We start from the raw sequence: 14,794 nt of genomic DNA, 5'->3' as shown, positions 1-14,794 counted from the left end.
GATGACTCCTGGTGGCCCACATCGCTAGGCACTGTCCCGGAACTCACTGACCACGCAGGCAACCTGCGGTTCATCCTCGACTTCGCCCTCTCCATGACCAAGCAAGTCAACGCCGTCTCCGCGTCCTGCTTCAACACCCTCCGAATGCTCCGCAGGATCTACAAATCGATCCCTCCCGACACGAGAAAAACCGTCACCAAGGCCCTCATCACCTGCAGACTTGACTACGGGAACGCCCTCTACTCAGGAACAACAACCAAGCTCCTGAGATGACTACAACTAATCCAGAACGCCTCGGCACGTCTGATCCTCGACGTCCCCCGACCCAGCCACATCACACCCCACCTGAGTGGCCTACACTGTCTCCCCGTCAACAAGAGGATCACCTTCAAACTCCTCATCCACGCACACAAAGCACTACACAACACCGGACCTGCATACCTCAACAACCGACTCAGCTTCCACGCCACCACCCGCAGCCTGCGCTCGGCCAACCTCACCCTTGCCACAGTCCCTCGTATCGGGAAAACCACCACCGCCGGCAGATCCTTCTCCTACCTCGCCGCCAAGTCCTGGAACGCCCTACCTACCAGCCTACGACAGACCCAGGACCTGCTGGCCTTCAGAAGACTCCTTACGATCTGGCTCTTCTCTTCGATCAGTAGTGCCCCCCCCCCCCCCAGCGCCTTGAGACCCTCACGGGTACGTAGTGCGTTTAATAAATACAATGATTGATTGATTTCACAGATCTGAACATGGTCTCTTGGATAATGACATTTTATAATGCTGTTTCGATAGAAGGCAACTATAGAAAATGGTGATTTAGATCCATGAATGGATCAGGGAGTTATTCACGTGTTTATGACTATCAATGAAAATCCTACGATGCAGAACTAAGCTTTTAAAAGAATCTCAAACTAATCATGCTTAGCGAACGTATTCATATATCAGCCAATAAATACTGTGATAGGACTAGAATGCTTTTAGAAATAATCAGAAGATGGTCCAGGTTTAAAGAGAATGTGCTGGCCATGTACAGTTATAGAAGTTTCCCATGCTAGAAAACCAGTAAAAAATACCATTCATTTGCACCATTAGAAAGCGTCACTTAATTTACCTCATCAGCATTTAATACATTATGGTTTTCTTCTTTATCATCTGTCTCATTCACCATTTCTTGGGATACTTCAGGGCTGCTTCTTACCTAAACAAAAGGATATATGTTATGAATCCACAGCATGAATACAAAAAGTGATTGTATTTTTTTCATAGTAGTTGACAAATGGGCTCTAGTTTAGGATCTAGAACAGTTTGAAAAGCAAGGACAATGGACGAGGAATAAGACATACTATTTGCCATTATTTGCAATACGTGTTATCTGATTAGTAACAGTGTGTGCCTGAAATATCTTAATTTGTATGATAAATACACCTTCTGAAACCTTCAATCAAGATTTCTACACTGTTGCTTACCTCCTCTTCTGACCCATGTTGACAATTATTTACTACAGTCTCAAAACTCACTCAATCACATCTCACCATTTCCACAATCCATGCTGTGGTGAATCATCAACCTACTGCCCAAGACAGTTTCTTTCTGGTACTAGAACATCAGTCATCTGCAACAAAATGTTTTTAATAATTAACACTTCAGCTTTCATTCACGGCACTCCCAAACATTTCAACTCCTAACAGAAAACAAGATCCAGTCAAACAGCTCCCAAAAAATGTATCCCTCCAACAATGACCACAAACTTCACTCAAGCACAACCAAACAAACTGGTTTGTTGTGATTACAACAAAGCACTTTCTAATCACCCATCAAGACATTGCTCCTTCCACCTTTTTAACCTGTTGCCATCTATCTTGAGTTGGGCACCGCAAGAGATAACTCCCTATACAGTCCTCCTACAGACAAATGGGCGTGGTCCTTAGAATCCCTGTCCCACCCCAAAGATCCCACTTCACATGTTTAGGGACTTCTTCCTCTGCTTCACGAGTTATTTTGAGTTCAAGCTCACCATCTTCTTCTTATATGTACGTACCCTGACAAAAACACATTAGCTACATATTCAATACATTTGTAAAGTTGCTTTACCATTTTCTACAGTATTTCCAAGATGAGCGGATTGTCTGCAAACTGTACAATAGGAGACGTTTCTGAGATTAAAGATGGGGTTAGCACAGTCAAAGTTAATATATACAATTCTTCAAGAAATTATGGCATTGTTTTTTTTTTTTTTTTGGTTTTTTTGAAAACCTTTATTGATTCGACCAAAGCATTACAAGCGCAGGCCCACAACCACAGGGGCCGGCCGCAAACTCAGGAAATATAAGCAGAAGCATTGCACATGTTTACGGCTCAAGGAGTAATCACGGTGTAACCATAATATATGGTTGTAGGCACCACGAACGCTAGGATGGAAGGTTTCATTTTTTATAATTGAAGAAGTAGCTGTGGCTATATCATCGAAGGCATCACACTACACGATAAACAAGAAGAGACAGGAGGGGTGTATCCCTCCACGCAATCGGGTATCGGTGACGAACAATACGGCCTAAAACACACTACGCCCGCCGAAGGCAGGCCAGGAGTAAAGGTCAGACAATGGCAAGCAATTTAGCGAAAGCATCATCCGAAAAGCCCACCCTTCCGAGACAATAAAATAGAGGCAGGTGCAGATGCCCAACAGAGAAAAGGATGAAAGAAGGAGATACAGCCAACCCTACTTAAAAAGAAGAGAGAAAGGGACCATAGAACAAAACAAACTAAAATAACAAACCCCCCCCCCCCGTACCCGCCACCCTGCACCCCTGTAATGGCTACGGCCCAACCCACTAACAGTGTGCCTATCGCCCCGGAACTGCCCCACAGAAGGGAAAAAGTGAAAGAAAGGGAGGAGGAGAGAAACACCCAAAATGGCGGAGTCGATAACTACAATCAAAGCAATGAGAAGCGAAGAAGAGCCCTCCACCAGTCCCTCAATTATGGCATTGTTGATAAAGTATCGACACTTATTTATGGGCAACCTACGTGATACCCAGGATATTGACAAACTCACATATATCGAGCATTCTTGTACAAATATATACAAGAACACATGCTTAGATGAGACACCAGGTGTACCATCTGGAAATAGGCTTAGTAGATCTAATTGCTGTCCACCTAGGATTAAACTACTATTGTGGAACTTAACTGGATTGGGTTCTAAGATGACGGATTTAGATTGGGTGGCATACATAGAAGAACATGATATCTGTCTATTCCAAGAAACTTAGGCCACAGAGAAAGTATTTATAGATGGGTTCACTTCTCTTAGTGTAGATGCAAAACCAGCTGGGCAATTTGGGAGAGCTACTGGGGGCCTTATGATTTTAATTTGGAATGGATGTATCAGCGCATCTACGCTAACAGAAATAGATAGCTCTGATTTAATGAGGATCACTGACTTTTGCATCAAGATTTTGTATGGCTATTTCTAACATTTATGTCAGATTTGACAATTCACCTACATTCCTTCTTCTGGAAGAAGCTATGGATACTGTTCTAGTAAACACCAAAATTGTAGTAGCACGGTATTTGAATAGTTCATTTGAACCTTCCATTTATCTAAATGAGATCACAAGAGAGGAAGATTAAATATGGGATATTCCACCTTTATTAGGACAACCAAAGAAAAAACTTTCTAATCTTGCATTACAATTAGCAGAGGCCTTGGAGCATGTAAAGGGGGCGCTGTCTCTGATCCCAATAGATTACCAACTTTTATAGATTACGTTCTTGCTGATGTGAGATTATGGCCACTTTTGACCGATATGTAAGAGGTATCGTGATTTGATAGTGATCATAACTCATAGAGGGGACTCTGGTGGGAGATTCTCGGAGATAAGAAAGAAATCTTTGTACAACTATAGTTTCAGCTCCTCTTGTAACCAACAATCGTCGCTATGTTCTTGTCCGAATAGAATGTCCAATCAAAAATTATATACGCAGATTTATGGACTTTTTGCAAAGTACTTGGAGAATTATGTGGAGCTTAATGAAAATGAAATCCCTATTTTGAACAAACATACCAGCTTATTTGAAGAGCTGCAAAGGTTGTTTTATAAGGATATGCCTAATGTGAAATTTAATCCTGTTAAGGATGAAAAGTGATGTGACCAAGCACGTAAACTAACAAAGACTTCAATAATAATGGCTGTTGTAGAGGGTGATCGGATTAAGATCAGTAAAGCAAGATCTATCTATACGGTACTTATGATCAGGGCAAAAAGAAAATCGGATGAGAAACTATGGCAAGACTTGCTGGCTGCCAGTAAAATTAATGAAATTAGACTATTCTGTCGTCTTGTGGCTCAAACTAAGTCAGAGAAGTTTAAGTCACATCATTATAACATCTTGCCTGACAAATGGGTGGCACACTTCTCTAATCTTTATGCCTCTGGGATGCCAATGATTTTAGGTTTAGTAATAATCCTAATGTTTTTACAACTTCGGATCTTACAGCCACTGTTGCCTTTAGCCTTGATGACACAAATAGAGCTATTGACTCCTTAAAACCTGCTAAGGCCTCCATCCCAGATAAAATCCCCAGGGATTTATATAAATCAGAGCCCCTGATCTGGACAGTTTATGTAAATCTATTATCAAATGCAGTAGGAGCTTGGGGTAAGGTGCTGGATTCCTGGCTTGAGGCTGAAATTGTAACAATTCATAAAAAGGGCGACACAATTGATCCTTCAAACTATAGGCCGATCAGCCTTATTGACAATGCCCAAACAATTTTTGCAAAACAAATCCTAGAGAATCTCCTTGACTGGGCTGATGTAAACAAAATGTTGCCTCCCCTTCTGGCAGGTTTTAGAGCTAAGGTTAGCACAATTGATCAGATTTTTAGGTTTACAATTTTATATTGGAAATGTTTTAATACAAAATCAAAAACTTTGTGGCTTTTATTGAGTTAAGAGCCGTGTTTGATCTGATCCCACACCACGAGTTTTTATGAAAATGGGGGTTCCAGGCAACCTACATCTAATTAACAAATTAAATGAGAACAATTATGCTCACGTTCGTTGGTGTCCAAGTGGAGAACTAACGGACTGCATTCCCATCGAGTGAAGAATACGTCAGGGCTGCGTCCTTGCACCCACTTTGTTCTCTTTATATATTAATGATGTTGTAGAAATGTTGGAGCAATATAAGATACCAATTCTTTTTGCTGATGACTCCCTTCTTTATTTCTAAGACACCCATGGGACTCCAACTCTTAATTGATAAGTTTTGAATTGTCTGCAATGCCAGGGGTTCAGAGTGAAACGTGAATAAAACGAAGTACATGGTGTTTGAGAAAACTAAAAGAAGAGCCCTATTGTCCGTGTAGGTAGTGAGGTTCTTGATAAAGTACACAACTTTGATTACCTGGGCGTTCGACTTATGGATGACTATAGGTGGACAAGTCAAATGAACAAAAGCAAGACTACTCGGGTTTTAGATTTTAAGTCTTTCCCGCCTTTGAGAATGTTTTAGATTCAATATCTTTGCCCATAGCTAGAAGTCTGTATATACATTTTCTCCATGGATCTCTCCCTTTGCGATTTTTTACTTGTAAATTGCACTAGAAGCAAGACTATTACGTGTCCAGCATGTGTGCGGAATGGCTTAGACGAGATACATAATGTTTTTTTTGTCTCAAATATTGTAATCTACGTCTTAAATGGATTGTGCCCATTTGCCATGATATGGGAACCCGTAGACACTTGGTAGGTTTTAGGATTTTAAAAACTGATACAACCCCAAAAATAGTATTTGCACTTATTTCTCTTGCACCATACTTCTTGCAAAAATGTACTAGCATTTTAAAGCCTACTGCTTAATGGTGTGCGAACTAAACAAGCATTTTAACTATCTTGTCTTTTGCACATGATATTTGGTTGCACTATGCACGGCCACTTTTTGGACTTATTGCACTGCCTTTTGTACTGCTCCTGTGGGAATGTTGTTTTATGAAATAGAATGACATGGTCTGGATGGTTTTATCTTAAGAGACTGATGATGTACTCCCATTTGTCTTTACTATAGAATATGAGAGGATTACTGTTATTTTATAAATTCTTTTATAACATGAGACAAATTATAAGAGGATTGATATATACTTTTATGGAATAGGTTTTAGTGCTGTTGTATCTTGGTTGTGTACACTTTGATGGTTATCTATAACTGAACAAAGTATTATTAGTACAATTCCAAAACATACACTCATTCGTCAGCAGCAATACCGTTTTAGATGTTTGAAGGGATGAAAGAAAAAAGGAGGCAGTGTGTTTCTCATCACAAACAAGGTGGCATATAACACCATAATGCTTCTATAAAAAGCCAAAGGAAATCTGAAAATATGTCTTTGTTCTGAAACACTTAGAGAGGCGAGCAACTTTTAATAACATTTATTTTTTTATATGTTCTCTGAAAATCAACATCCAAGAGCCATAAGCATTGAAATACCACTAACCCAAACCCTCTGACAATATTTTTCTCTTCTTTACAGAAATGTCTTTTTACAATTTTGGACTCAATCTCTAAGAACCCAATCTCCATACCAACAGTTCCACCCAAATCCATTTTTAGGTGGGGGTATGGTTGGACTCCTTCACATAAATCACCCATGAGGAACATTTGCAAGTCTTAACTATCCGCCACCGATACGACTTCACAAATAGGATTTTATTAGCTAGGCGTTTAAACCCTCTCCTCTTACCTGTAAGTGAAATCCTACTTCCTTTATTCAAAAGCTCTATAAAGCATGCCATTTTTCCGGACCCTTGAAAAGCAGTTGTGGTGGAATCCTTGTTAAGGAAACCATATCTGAGTGATACTGATGTGAACAACCTATGAAGCATCTCACTTCATCCTTATTTGAGTAGACAGCTAGTGACTCTGCAATAGCTCCAAGATATCAATTAAATAAAAGTTTTAAGGGTGGGCGACAACCTGATTTTCGTCCTGGCCACAGCACTGAGCTAGAAGTTCTATCAGCTCTCAATTATATTGGTCAATTCATCGAAAGAGGCAAATCTGCAATGTTAGTCTTCGGAGACCTCTCAGCTGTTTTCAATAGCTTTGCGTACAACATCTTGTTCAATAATTTGGAAGCATCTGTTATCACTAGCACTGTCCTTAAGTCCTTCATGTCAGAGATATCCGGTTGTTGTCCTACGGTCTTCACGTCCAAGGCAAAGCCATCAGCTGTGGTGGCCCACAGGGGTCTTGTCTTTCCCCATTTGTTTAATATGTACATGATGTACTTAGCCCAAGTGCTTCATCAAGCAGGGTCCCGCTTTTACATGAATGTTTAAGATGGCATCTTCAGTCTTGACAAGACCTTTAATTGAGGCTATCACCATTAAGTGGAGGATATTCAACAATTTCCTCAGACTAAAATAGCCAAAATCAATATTCTTTCTTATTTCAGTATATTTTTATTGAAGGTTTATAATAAACTTATATACTACTGGCATTCACCTCACAGGCCAGTGAATGGGACAAAACCTTATCACCTGACAATTGTTAAAACCCCATCAAACATGGTGTAGAAGACAACAGCCTTTCCTTGGAAGCCCAATTTACAAAAGTACTCACACCTACTTCTTCCACCTTGTCTTAAAAAAATTATTCCATTAATTGACCCCAATTTATATACTGTAGTAGTTAACCCTAACATCCAATCTTATCTTGACGACACAAATTACATTTACCTTTCAATTATAGACAATTCCTACACCAGCTTGCCAGAATGCAGCAGCGTAACTACTCACCACAACAAATCAAAAATCATGCATCTCCGCTCTACTGCGAACCTTGTACTGCCTACCCGTTCAATCTTGGGTAGCTTCCACAACCATAGCAATTGTACGCAAAGCAGTACATCTCAGATCACCCATCTCCCAATCCAATAAATATTTCCTTTATCTCTCTGTGCATTCTCAGATACACATTTCAACTACTGCTTAGCAAAACAAGAATTAGAACAATCACTTTGGCAAATTGTGTTTCCTTCACCTATCTAACAAACTGTGTAAGCTACTTCCTTTGAGTTCCTGTGTTGAGACCAACTTACTTTGTTTCAGCCGCTAGGGAAAATCTGGTTTTAGTCATTACTTTCTTGGATCATCTTCCCTGTATTGCTGCTTTGTTCTATGGTTTATATTTTCTAAAGCACAAAGAAGCATTTGTGTTCATAAGCTACATAAATGATTCATAACATTGTCTGCAAAATCTAAAAAGCAATTAAATTTGCCAGGCATGGTGAGCAGCATAAACATCACTCGACCCTCACCCCATATGATGCTGAAAATGGAGTATTCCAGTTGTTACGAAAAGGCCAGGGAAATGGTTGAGAAATGCTCCACGAGTGACTCTGGAGGTACCCAAGGAACACTGGTTAACGTTCTAGTCGTTAGCCACAGTCCAATCAACTCATCAGCCAATCAGCTTAAGGGAGACCTGAAGACAATATACAGTATGCACGAAAGACAAAGCAGCGCTAGATGCAGAGGAAGCGTGGTACGGAGAGAGCACATTAGACGGTGAAAGGTGACAGGACGCCCTGAAGGACCTCTGCAGAACCAGTGACTGTAGGAGGAGGTCCGACCCACGAGAAGGAACCTGGAAGCACCAGGGAGTTGCACCGAGTCAGAGTACAGAAGCAAGGTACTGCTTTCAGCACCGGTGAGGCAGGAGGAAGTGGTAAATTTTAAAATTTATGTGGACGACAGGCAGCGGTCATCCCCCGGGAGTGGCTATTTGTACGAGGCTGCGCTGCTCTGCACCAGAGCCGTGCCCTCAGGCATCTTAAAGCATCCCTTTTCACCAAAGATATTTATATATTGTGCAAAAGAATAGCACCTATTTAGGTCTAGAAAGATAATACACCAAGCAATGGCTGTGTGATTAAAAGTAAATACTGGATGAGGTATGGTCCAGAGTCGAAATTGCAGGAAACATGGGTCTAGTGCTTAGGTTTCCCCACTCTACTAAACTGTCTGATGCCAAGCTTAAACTTAGTCTTGCTTCATTATTCTCAACAGGCAATACTGGAATCAGTGACAATACTGGAACCAGTGACTCAGTTCACATGATATCCACTAGAAACAAAAGCCTCCTCCATAGCTAAATATAATAATAGTAATGCTGCTCTACCCACAGATAAAAGGTTTCACCAATATGCTGATGATACACAACTGTACTTGAAAGTATCTTCTGTTTTAGACATTCAATGCCTCAAACACGGACTACACATCATCCAGATCAGAATGTCCAGTGCCTACCCGAAGCTCAACACAACTAAGGGAGAATCCCTTTTATGTGCAAAAAAAACAAACAAGAAACCGTACAAATCTGGCTAAATGACATGAGCCCTGACAGCTTTGAATCTCAACTTTCACCGAATGCGAAGTCAATTAGATTCACCCTGGATATAAACTGCACAATCAAAGTCACACTGCTAAAACAACAGGCAGGCTGATGCTAACTCTCTCTTTTAAAGAAAGTGAAACCAATCCTTCCAGAAAGCGCCTTCAGGAATGCTGTTCAAGCCCTCTTACTTTTTCTTCTGGATGGTGGCAATGCTCTGCTCCATGGCCCTCAAAAGCCACACAGGCTTGCCATCGGGGCATCCGACACGCCGCAGCACGTCTCATCCATGATCTGAAGGAATATGATCCCTTCACCCTCATGCTAATGGAACCCCTTTGGGTCCTCTAGCTGGCCCGTAGCATCCTCAAAACCAGTTGCGTCATATAGAAAGCCATCACAACTAGCACCCACTGTTTATCTTGCAGACAAGATCACAGTCTGCGGTGTCTTTCCCCACACCCATAGCCAGGACACAGTCATACTGCAGACTAAGTGTCAAAAAAGAAAAGAAAAAAAAGTTTAGGTCTTTTCCATCTAATCACACAGGCCCTGAAACAGCATCCCCATATCCATCATAACTTGAAAACTCACTTATTAAAAAAATTAAAAACAATGCAATAGCCACCCACCATCCAGCTAGCTACCTCTTCTAGCAATCGTTGACTTTATGCTTGCATTTGACCCTCTTCTGTGGTCCGCTGCCCTTCGGCTAGGTTCACACTATAGAAATAACATCTACATATTCTATCCATCTCTCTCACTCTATATATATAGAAATCTTATATGCAATATACAGTCTATGGTGTGCACACATTACATTGTGTTCACATACAGTCTCACCATCCCATGAGCACATTGTGTCTATTATAACAGTGCAAATGCATTTTATATTTTTATGTTCATAGGACCTATACTCTACATAACAAACAACACTAATTAATCATCCCAACTAGGGAATTAAATCCCCTCTCCAAATCAGCTCCCACCCCCTCCAGCCCCCACCCCACCCTCGTGACAGCGGCAGACAGGTGGCATAACCTGGTTAATCTCAATAGAAAAGCTGGCGGTACACTCATAACTAGTGTGTGAATTATGTGTTCATGTTGTGAGGGTGTAGGAATCATCGATTCCTCAGGGTGTGTTTAGATGAGTATGGTGTTCTGTGTGCCAGGCGCGCTATCCGTCTCACTCTCATTTGTTGTTGTGGACATTGCGGTTAACATTTGCTCCCAGTCCAGGAGATCGCTCTCCGAGTTATCAGTCTGCACTATCTTAAGTCGACACTCCTCGGCTACCCACCATTCCCGTACATCGTCCCTCCATTTTTTCCAGGAAGGTGGGCAAGGTTGCATCCAATGAATAGCTATTCGTTATTTTGCCAGGACCAGTCCCAAGAGTGCAAACCTATAGCACATCTTCATCCATTTCTTAGGTCTCAGAAGTACTCCCAGTAAGCAGTGTTTTATGGTGATATTTAGATCAATAGATCTATATATATATCTCTCTCTATATATATATATATATATATATATATATAAATATATATAAATATATATATATATATATATACATATATATATATATATATATATATATATACATATATATACGATCACTTTCATAGAGCACACCATCAATTGATTTATTGCATAGCTAAATCTTAGCAACATCGTCTGGGGATTACAGATTCATATTAGATTGAAATACTTTGCATTAGATAATTAATGGGATAAAATAAGCACATTCATTTACCAATCCTTCTCTTACCCATGCGTCTTAAGACGCATCAAAGGGATTGGAGTAACACATGCTAAGTGGATATACAAGAAATGTGGCTGAGTGCAAAAATGTTCTGTGCCTGTTGCATCAAAATACGTTAAGACAGCTCTAATCCTCAATTAGAGGAAAGATTTACAAGTGTCCATTGAAGGGATCATCTCTACAAGTCAACCCTGACCACTCAAATGCACAAACTTTTTAATAAAGCAATTGAACTGCCATATAGGGGAAAGAAGAATGTTGGCACTACAGAAAGGTCCCACTGAAGCTCTATGATCTGCCTTGATACACGAAATAAAAAAATACAGCATTCCCAAAAGATATGGAGACTGATTTTATTGTGCTTTGTAAACCTGCTCTTCAAGACGGTTACTTTCACTCTGTAGACCTTTGCCGTAAGGCTCTAAAAACAGTTGAGAGATGCCGAAGGTTAGGAAGCTCGGAGACACAGCAGCAACTGTTGAGGTGATGTTTGGTGTCCCTCGAAAAATACTTTCATGGTCATTTAAACTTCACTGGATATGAGCAGTGAGGTTTGAATAAGGCCCCAACAGTTTATATCCATCGGCTATCGGCCCTGGAGGAAGGTATACCGCTAGAGGAAGGCTACAATACTCTAAAGATTACCTGATTATGAGTTAATTATCACTCCTGATAAAATATGATGAAGGAGCCTGGAATTTATTGGACGCCACAACTATCATCTGAGTTTTGCCCTGAAAATGGGGCATAGCGTTTCTGATTTTGGTGTTTACCTAACCAAAATCTGAATTTCCTCGGTGTTTTCCGGGTCTTTTTATCGGTTTAAATTCCAGCACGTTTGACCTGCTGAAATTTAACAAAGGTAGTGGATTTTATTGCACCCGGCAATGTCTGAGTGCAATAAACATGGCACCACTTTTAACTGCGATCTGTGTTAAAATAGGTGTTTGTAATTTACTGGGGCGCTCAATCAGGCCCTAGGATGTATTATTTCCACCCTCCCCAATTCTGTACTGTGCTACTTATTAGATCAGTTGGCTTGATAATACATCTAATACTTTTTTGTAACTTGTTTTTATTTCGAGGTACATTTCGCAGCATTACACAACACAATCATAGGTCTCATACATTCTTGGTTTAGCTCTTTTGGGTTGTTATGACATGCAATCATAGTAAACTACGACATTCTGACATGTGACATAGTCCACAGTGAGAAACCAGATTTAGCTCCCCACTTATTTCTTTCTTTTTTTTTTTGCTGGCAAATGAGCAACCAGTTGGGTTTTACCAATATGCGTATAATTGTGGAACAGAATTGTACCAACACAAACGTATGAAAACTGGGCAGCAGCTGCCAGATCAGCCACCTACTATATTATGTAGCATCTAGGACCGATGTGATTGTACGTTCATATCCATTCCTCCTACACTCCTGATGGATCATTATTGTACTCGTCTGTTGTCTCCATCCCTACGTGTCTCCTATAGTGTAGATGTGGACGGCAACTTCAGGTGCCATGGGTGGCGTATCCCCATGTGTAAAATGATCTCCAGCCTTCTACTCTCACTGGGTCTAGGGTAGTTCACTCACCTTTTATGAGCCTATAACTGGTTGTGTCAAGTGGTGTTGTCTGAAATATTAGGGGGATTCCACCCCCCCCCCCTTCCGCGCATCAGTGGTCTCGGCCTGAAGGGGAGTGTCATCTCCCATACTTGACCTCATGGGGGTCAGCAATTTTTCTAGTAGTATTCCCCGGGTCTCCAAATCCTGTTTGGCATTTTCATCTGTGTGGACTATAAGCAGTTGTCGCTCCTCCGCTACCACCCAATCGCACATATCTGCCGTCCATTTGTGCAGTCCGGAGGTGGGGAAGGGGGGACAGGGGGGTCTTGCAAAATATATCCCTATGCAACATTTAGCAAGTACCAGTCCCAGATTTGCGAATTTCCACTGCACTCTAGTAGTCACTCTTGGGGTTGGTAAAACCCGAAGAGGCAATTTTTAACTGACAGCAATACATCTAATACTTAACGTAAAAGAACATGACATAAATGCAACTTAATGCAAAGGAAAGTTAAGAAAAATAAAGTGAGATTTGAATGTTACCTGCATTTTATATTGGGAACATACACAAAGAGATTTAAAAGCAAAAGAGAACTACACTGTGGGTTCCCTTCCTCATCTGAGAAAATGCTATTTGCACATTCACAAATCATCCAAAATTAGAGCCTTTCTTCTTTTCTTCTATGAAGAACTTGACTTCTTTAATGTTTTAGCTTAAGTGCCAAGGATTCAGATCTCTTCGTCTGCAATAAACTAAACTCCCTTTGATATCATTAGCGTGGCTATTTATACTTCTGGGACATAAGTTTGCAATGAAAAAGAAGGACAATCTATACTGCGCACAGCTGCCCGTGTTTAGGTCAGATCAATAAATGGCACAAAGTGCCCTAAATATAGGAGTAGCCCCAAAACTCAACCCAAGGACTGCTTTCTGGGCAAACGTTCTCTCTTCCTGAATGGAACAGATGCGCTGGTAATGATGATCTTCGAGAACACTAAGCATAAGTGCACAGCGAAGCATTTTCGCATACACAGTAGAAATGGGTATCTCACTAAGAGGTGACCATGAAACATGCCCTTGGGATTTATTGTGATCCTAGGCAATGGGCTTTGAGATTTCGATATTAGCTGCATTTTATGTAAGGGAAATACACAAACAACCGGAAAAGCAAAAAAAATGATACAATGCATGAGATCAGCAGGGACAAATGGATTTGATGTGCCGTTTTCACCTTCTTTAATGGCATAGAGGACCTTGAAAATGACTGAACACTGCTAAAAGGACATACCAGAAAAACAGAGGCATAAAACTGCAGAACAACTGGAACAAACGGAAGAATATTTCCTAATTTCGACAAGATAATGGCAAATTCGTCTATGAAGCCAAAATCATCCACAGTAACAAATGGCAAAAGAAAAATGCTACTTACCCAGTATGCATCTGTTCTTGGCATATAGAGTTGTAGAGCCATATGCTTTAGCATAGATTGCCATTTGGTGTTAGGTCCAGATGTTTGCACTTTGTTTTTGTTCGAAGAAGTCTTTGCAGTCACGAGGTAGGCGACTCCTCCTTTTGGTGATTGCCGTAAGCGTGATGATGGAGTTAGTAAGATAATACTGCAACAGATGAAGGTACCTGAGGAAGCAGGTGGGCGCATATGGCTCTACTTGCCAAGAACAGATGCAAACTGGGTAAGTAGCATTTTCGGTTCGAGACATATGAGCGGTAGATCATATGCTTTAGCAGTTACTCCCAAACGGTGGTAAACCTCTATCTGTTGCAGTGGTCTGAAATAGTGTTCTTAAAACAGCCTGGCCCACACTAGCTTGTTGTCTCGCAAACATCTACACAGTAGTGTTTTGTGAATGTGTGTGGTGTAGCCCATGCTGAAGCTATGAAAATACCACCTAAGGGTATGTTCTGTAAGAATACCATGGAAGCCCCTAGTTTGCGTAGTGTGTGCTCTAGGGGGAATGGTTATGTGCGTTTAGCTTTAATGTAGCATATTTGTATGCACTTAAATATCCCCCGTGCAATTCCTGCTTTTGATATAGGATTGC

General features: G+C 40.9%; 1 protein-coding gene across 2 annotated transcripts in view; it reads right to left on the bottom strand.

Moving 5' to 3' along the window:
- Positions 1 to 14,794, bottom strand: part of EPS15 (epidermal growth factor receptor pathway substrate 15) — an 883,486-nt gene that overhangs the window by 191,843 nt on the left and 676,849 nt on the right. For both annotated transcript variants that reach the window (XM_078670831.1, XM_078670841.1), the window contains exon 17: positions 1,118 to 1,204. In XM_078670831.1, the coding sequence (XP_078526957.1) occupies positions 1,118 to 1,204 (87 nt within the window). The remainder of the gene's footprint in view (positions 1 to 1,117; positions 1,205 to 14,794) is intronic.

Source organism: Lissotriton helveticus, chromosome 1_2, assembly GCF_964261635.1.
Source record: "Lissotriton helveticus chromosome 1_2, aLisHel1.1, whole genome shotgun sequence".
Taxonomy (NCBI): Eukaryota; Metazoa; Chordata; class Amphibia; order Caudata; family Salamandridae; genus Lissotriton; species Lissotriton helveticus.
This window is presented reverse-complemented; position numbering and strand designations above follow the sequence as displayed.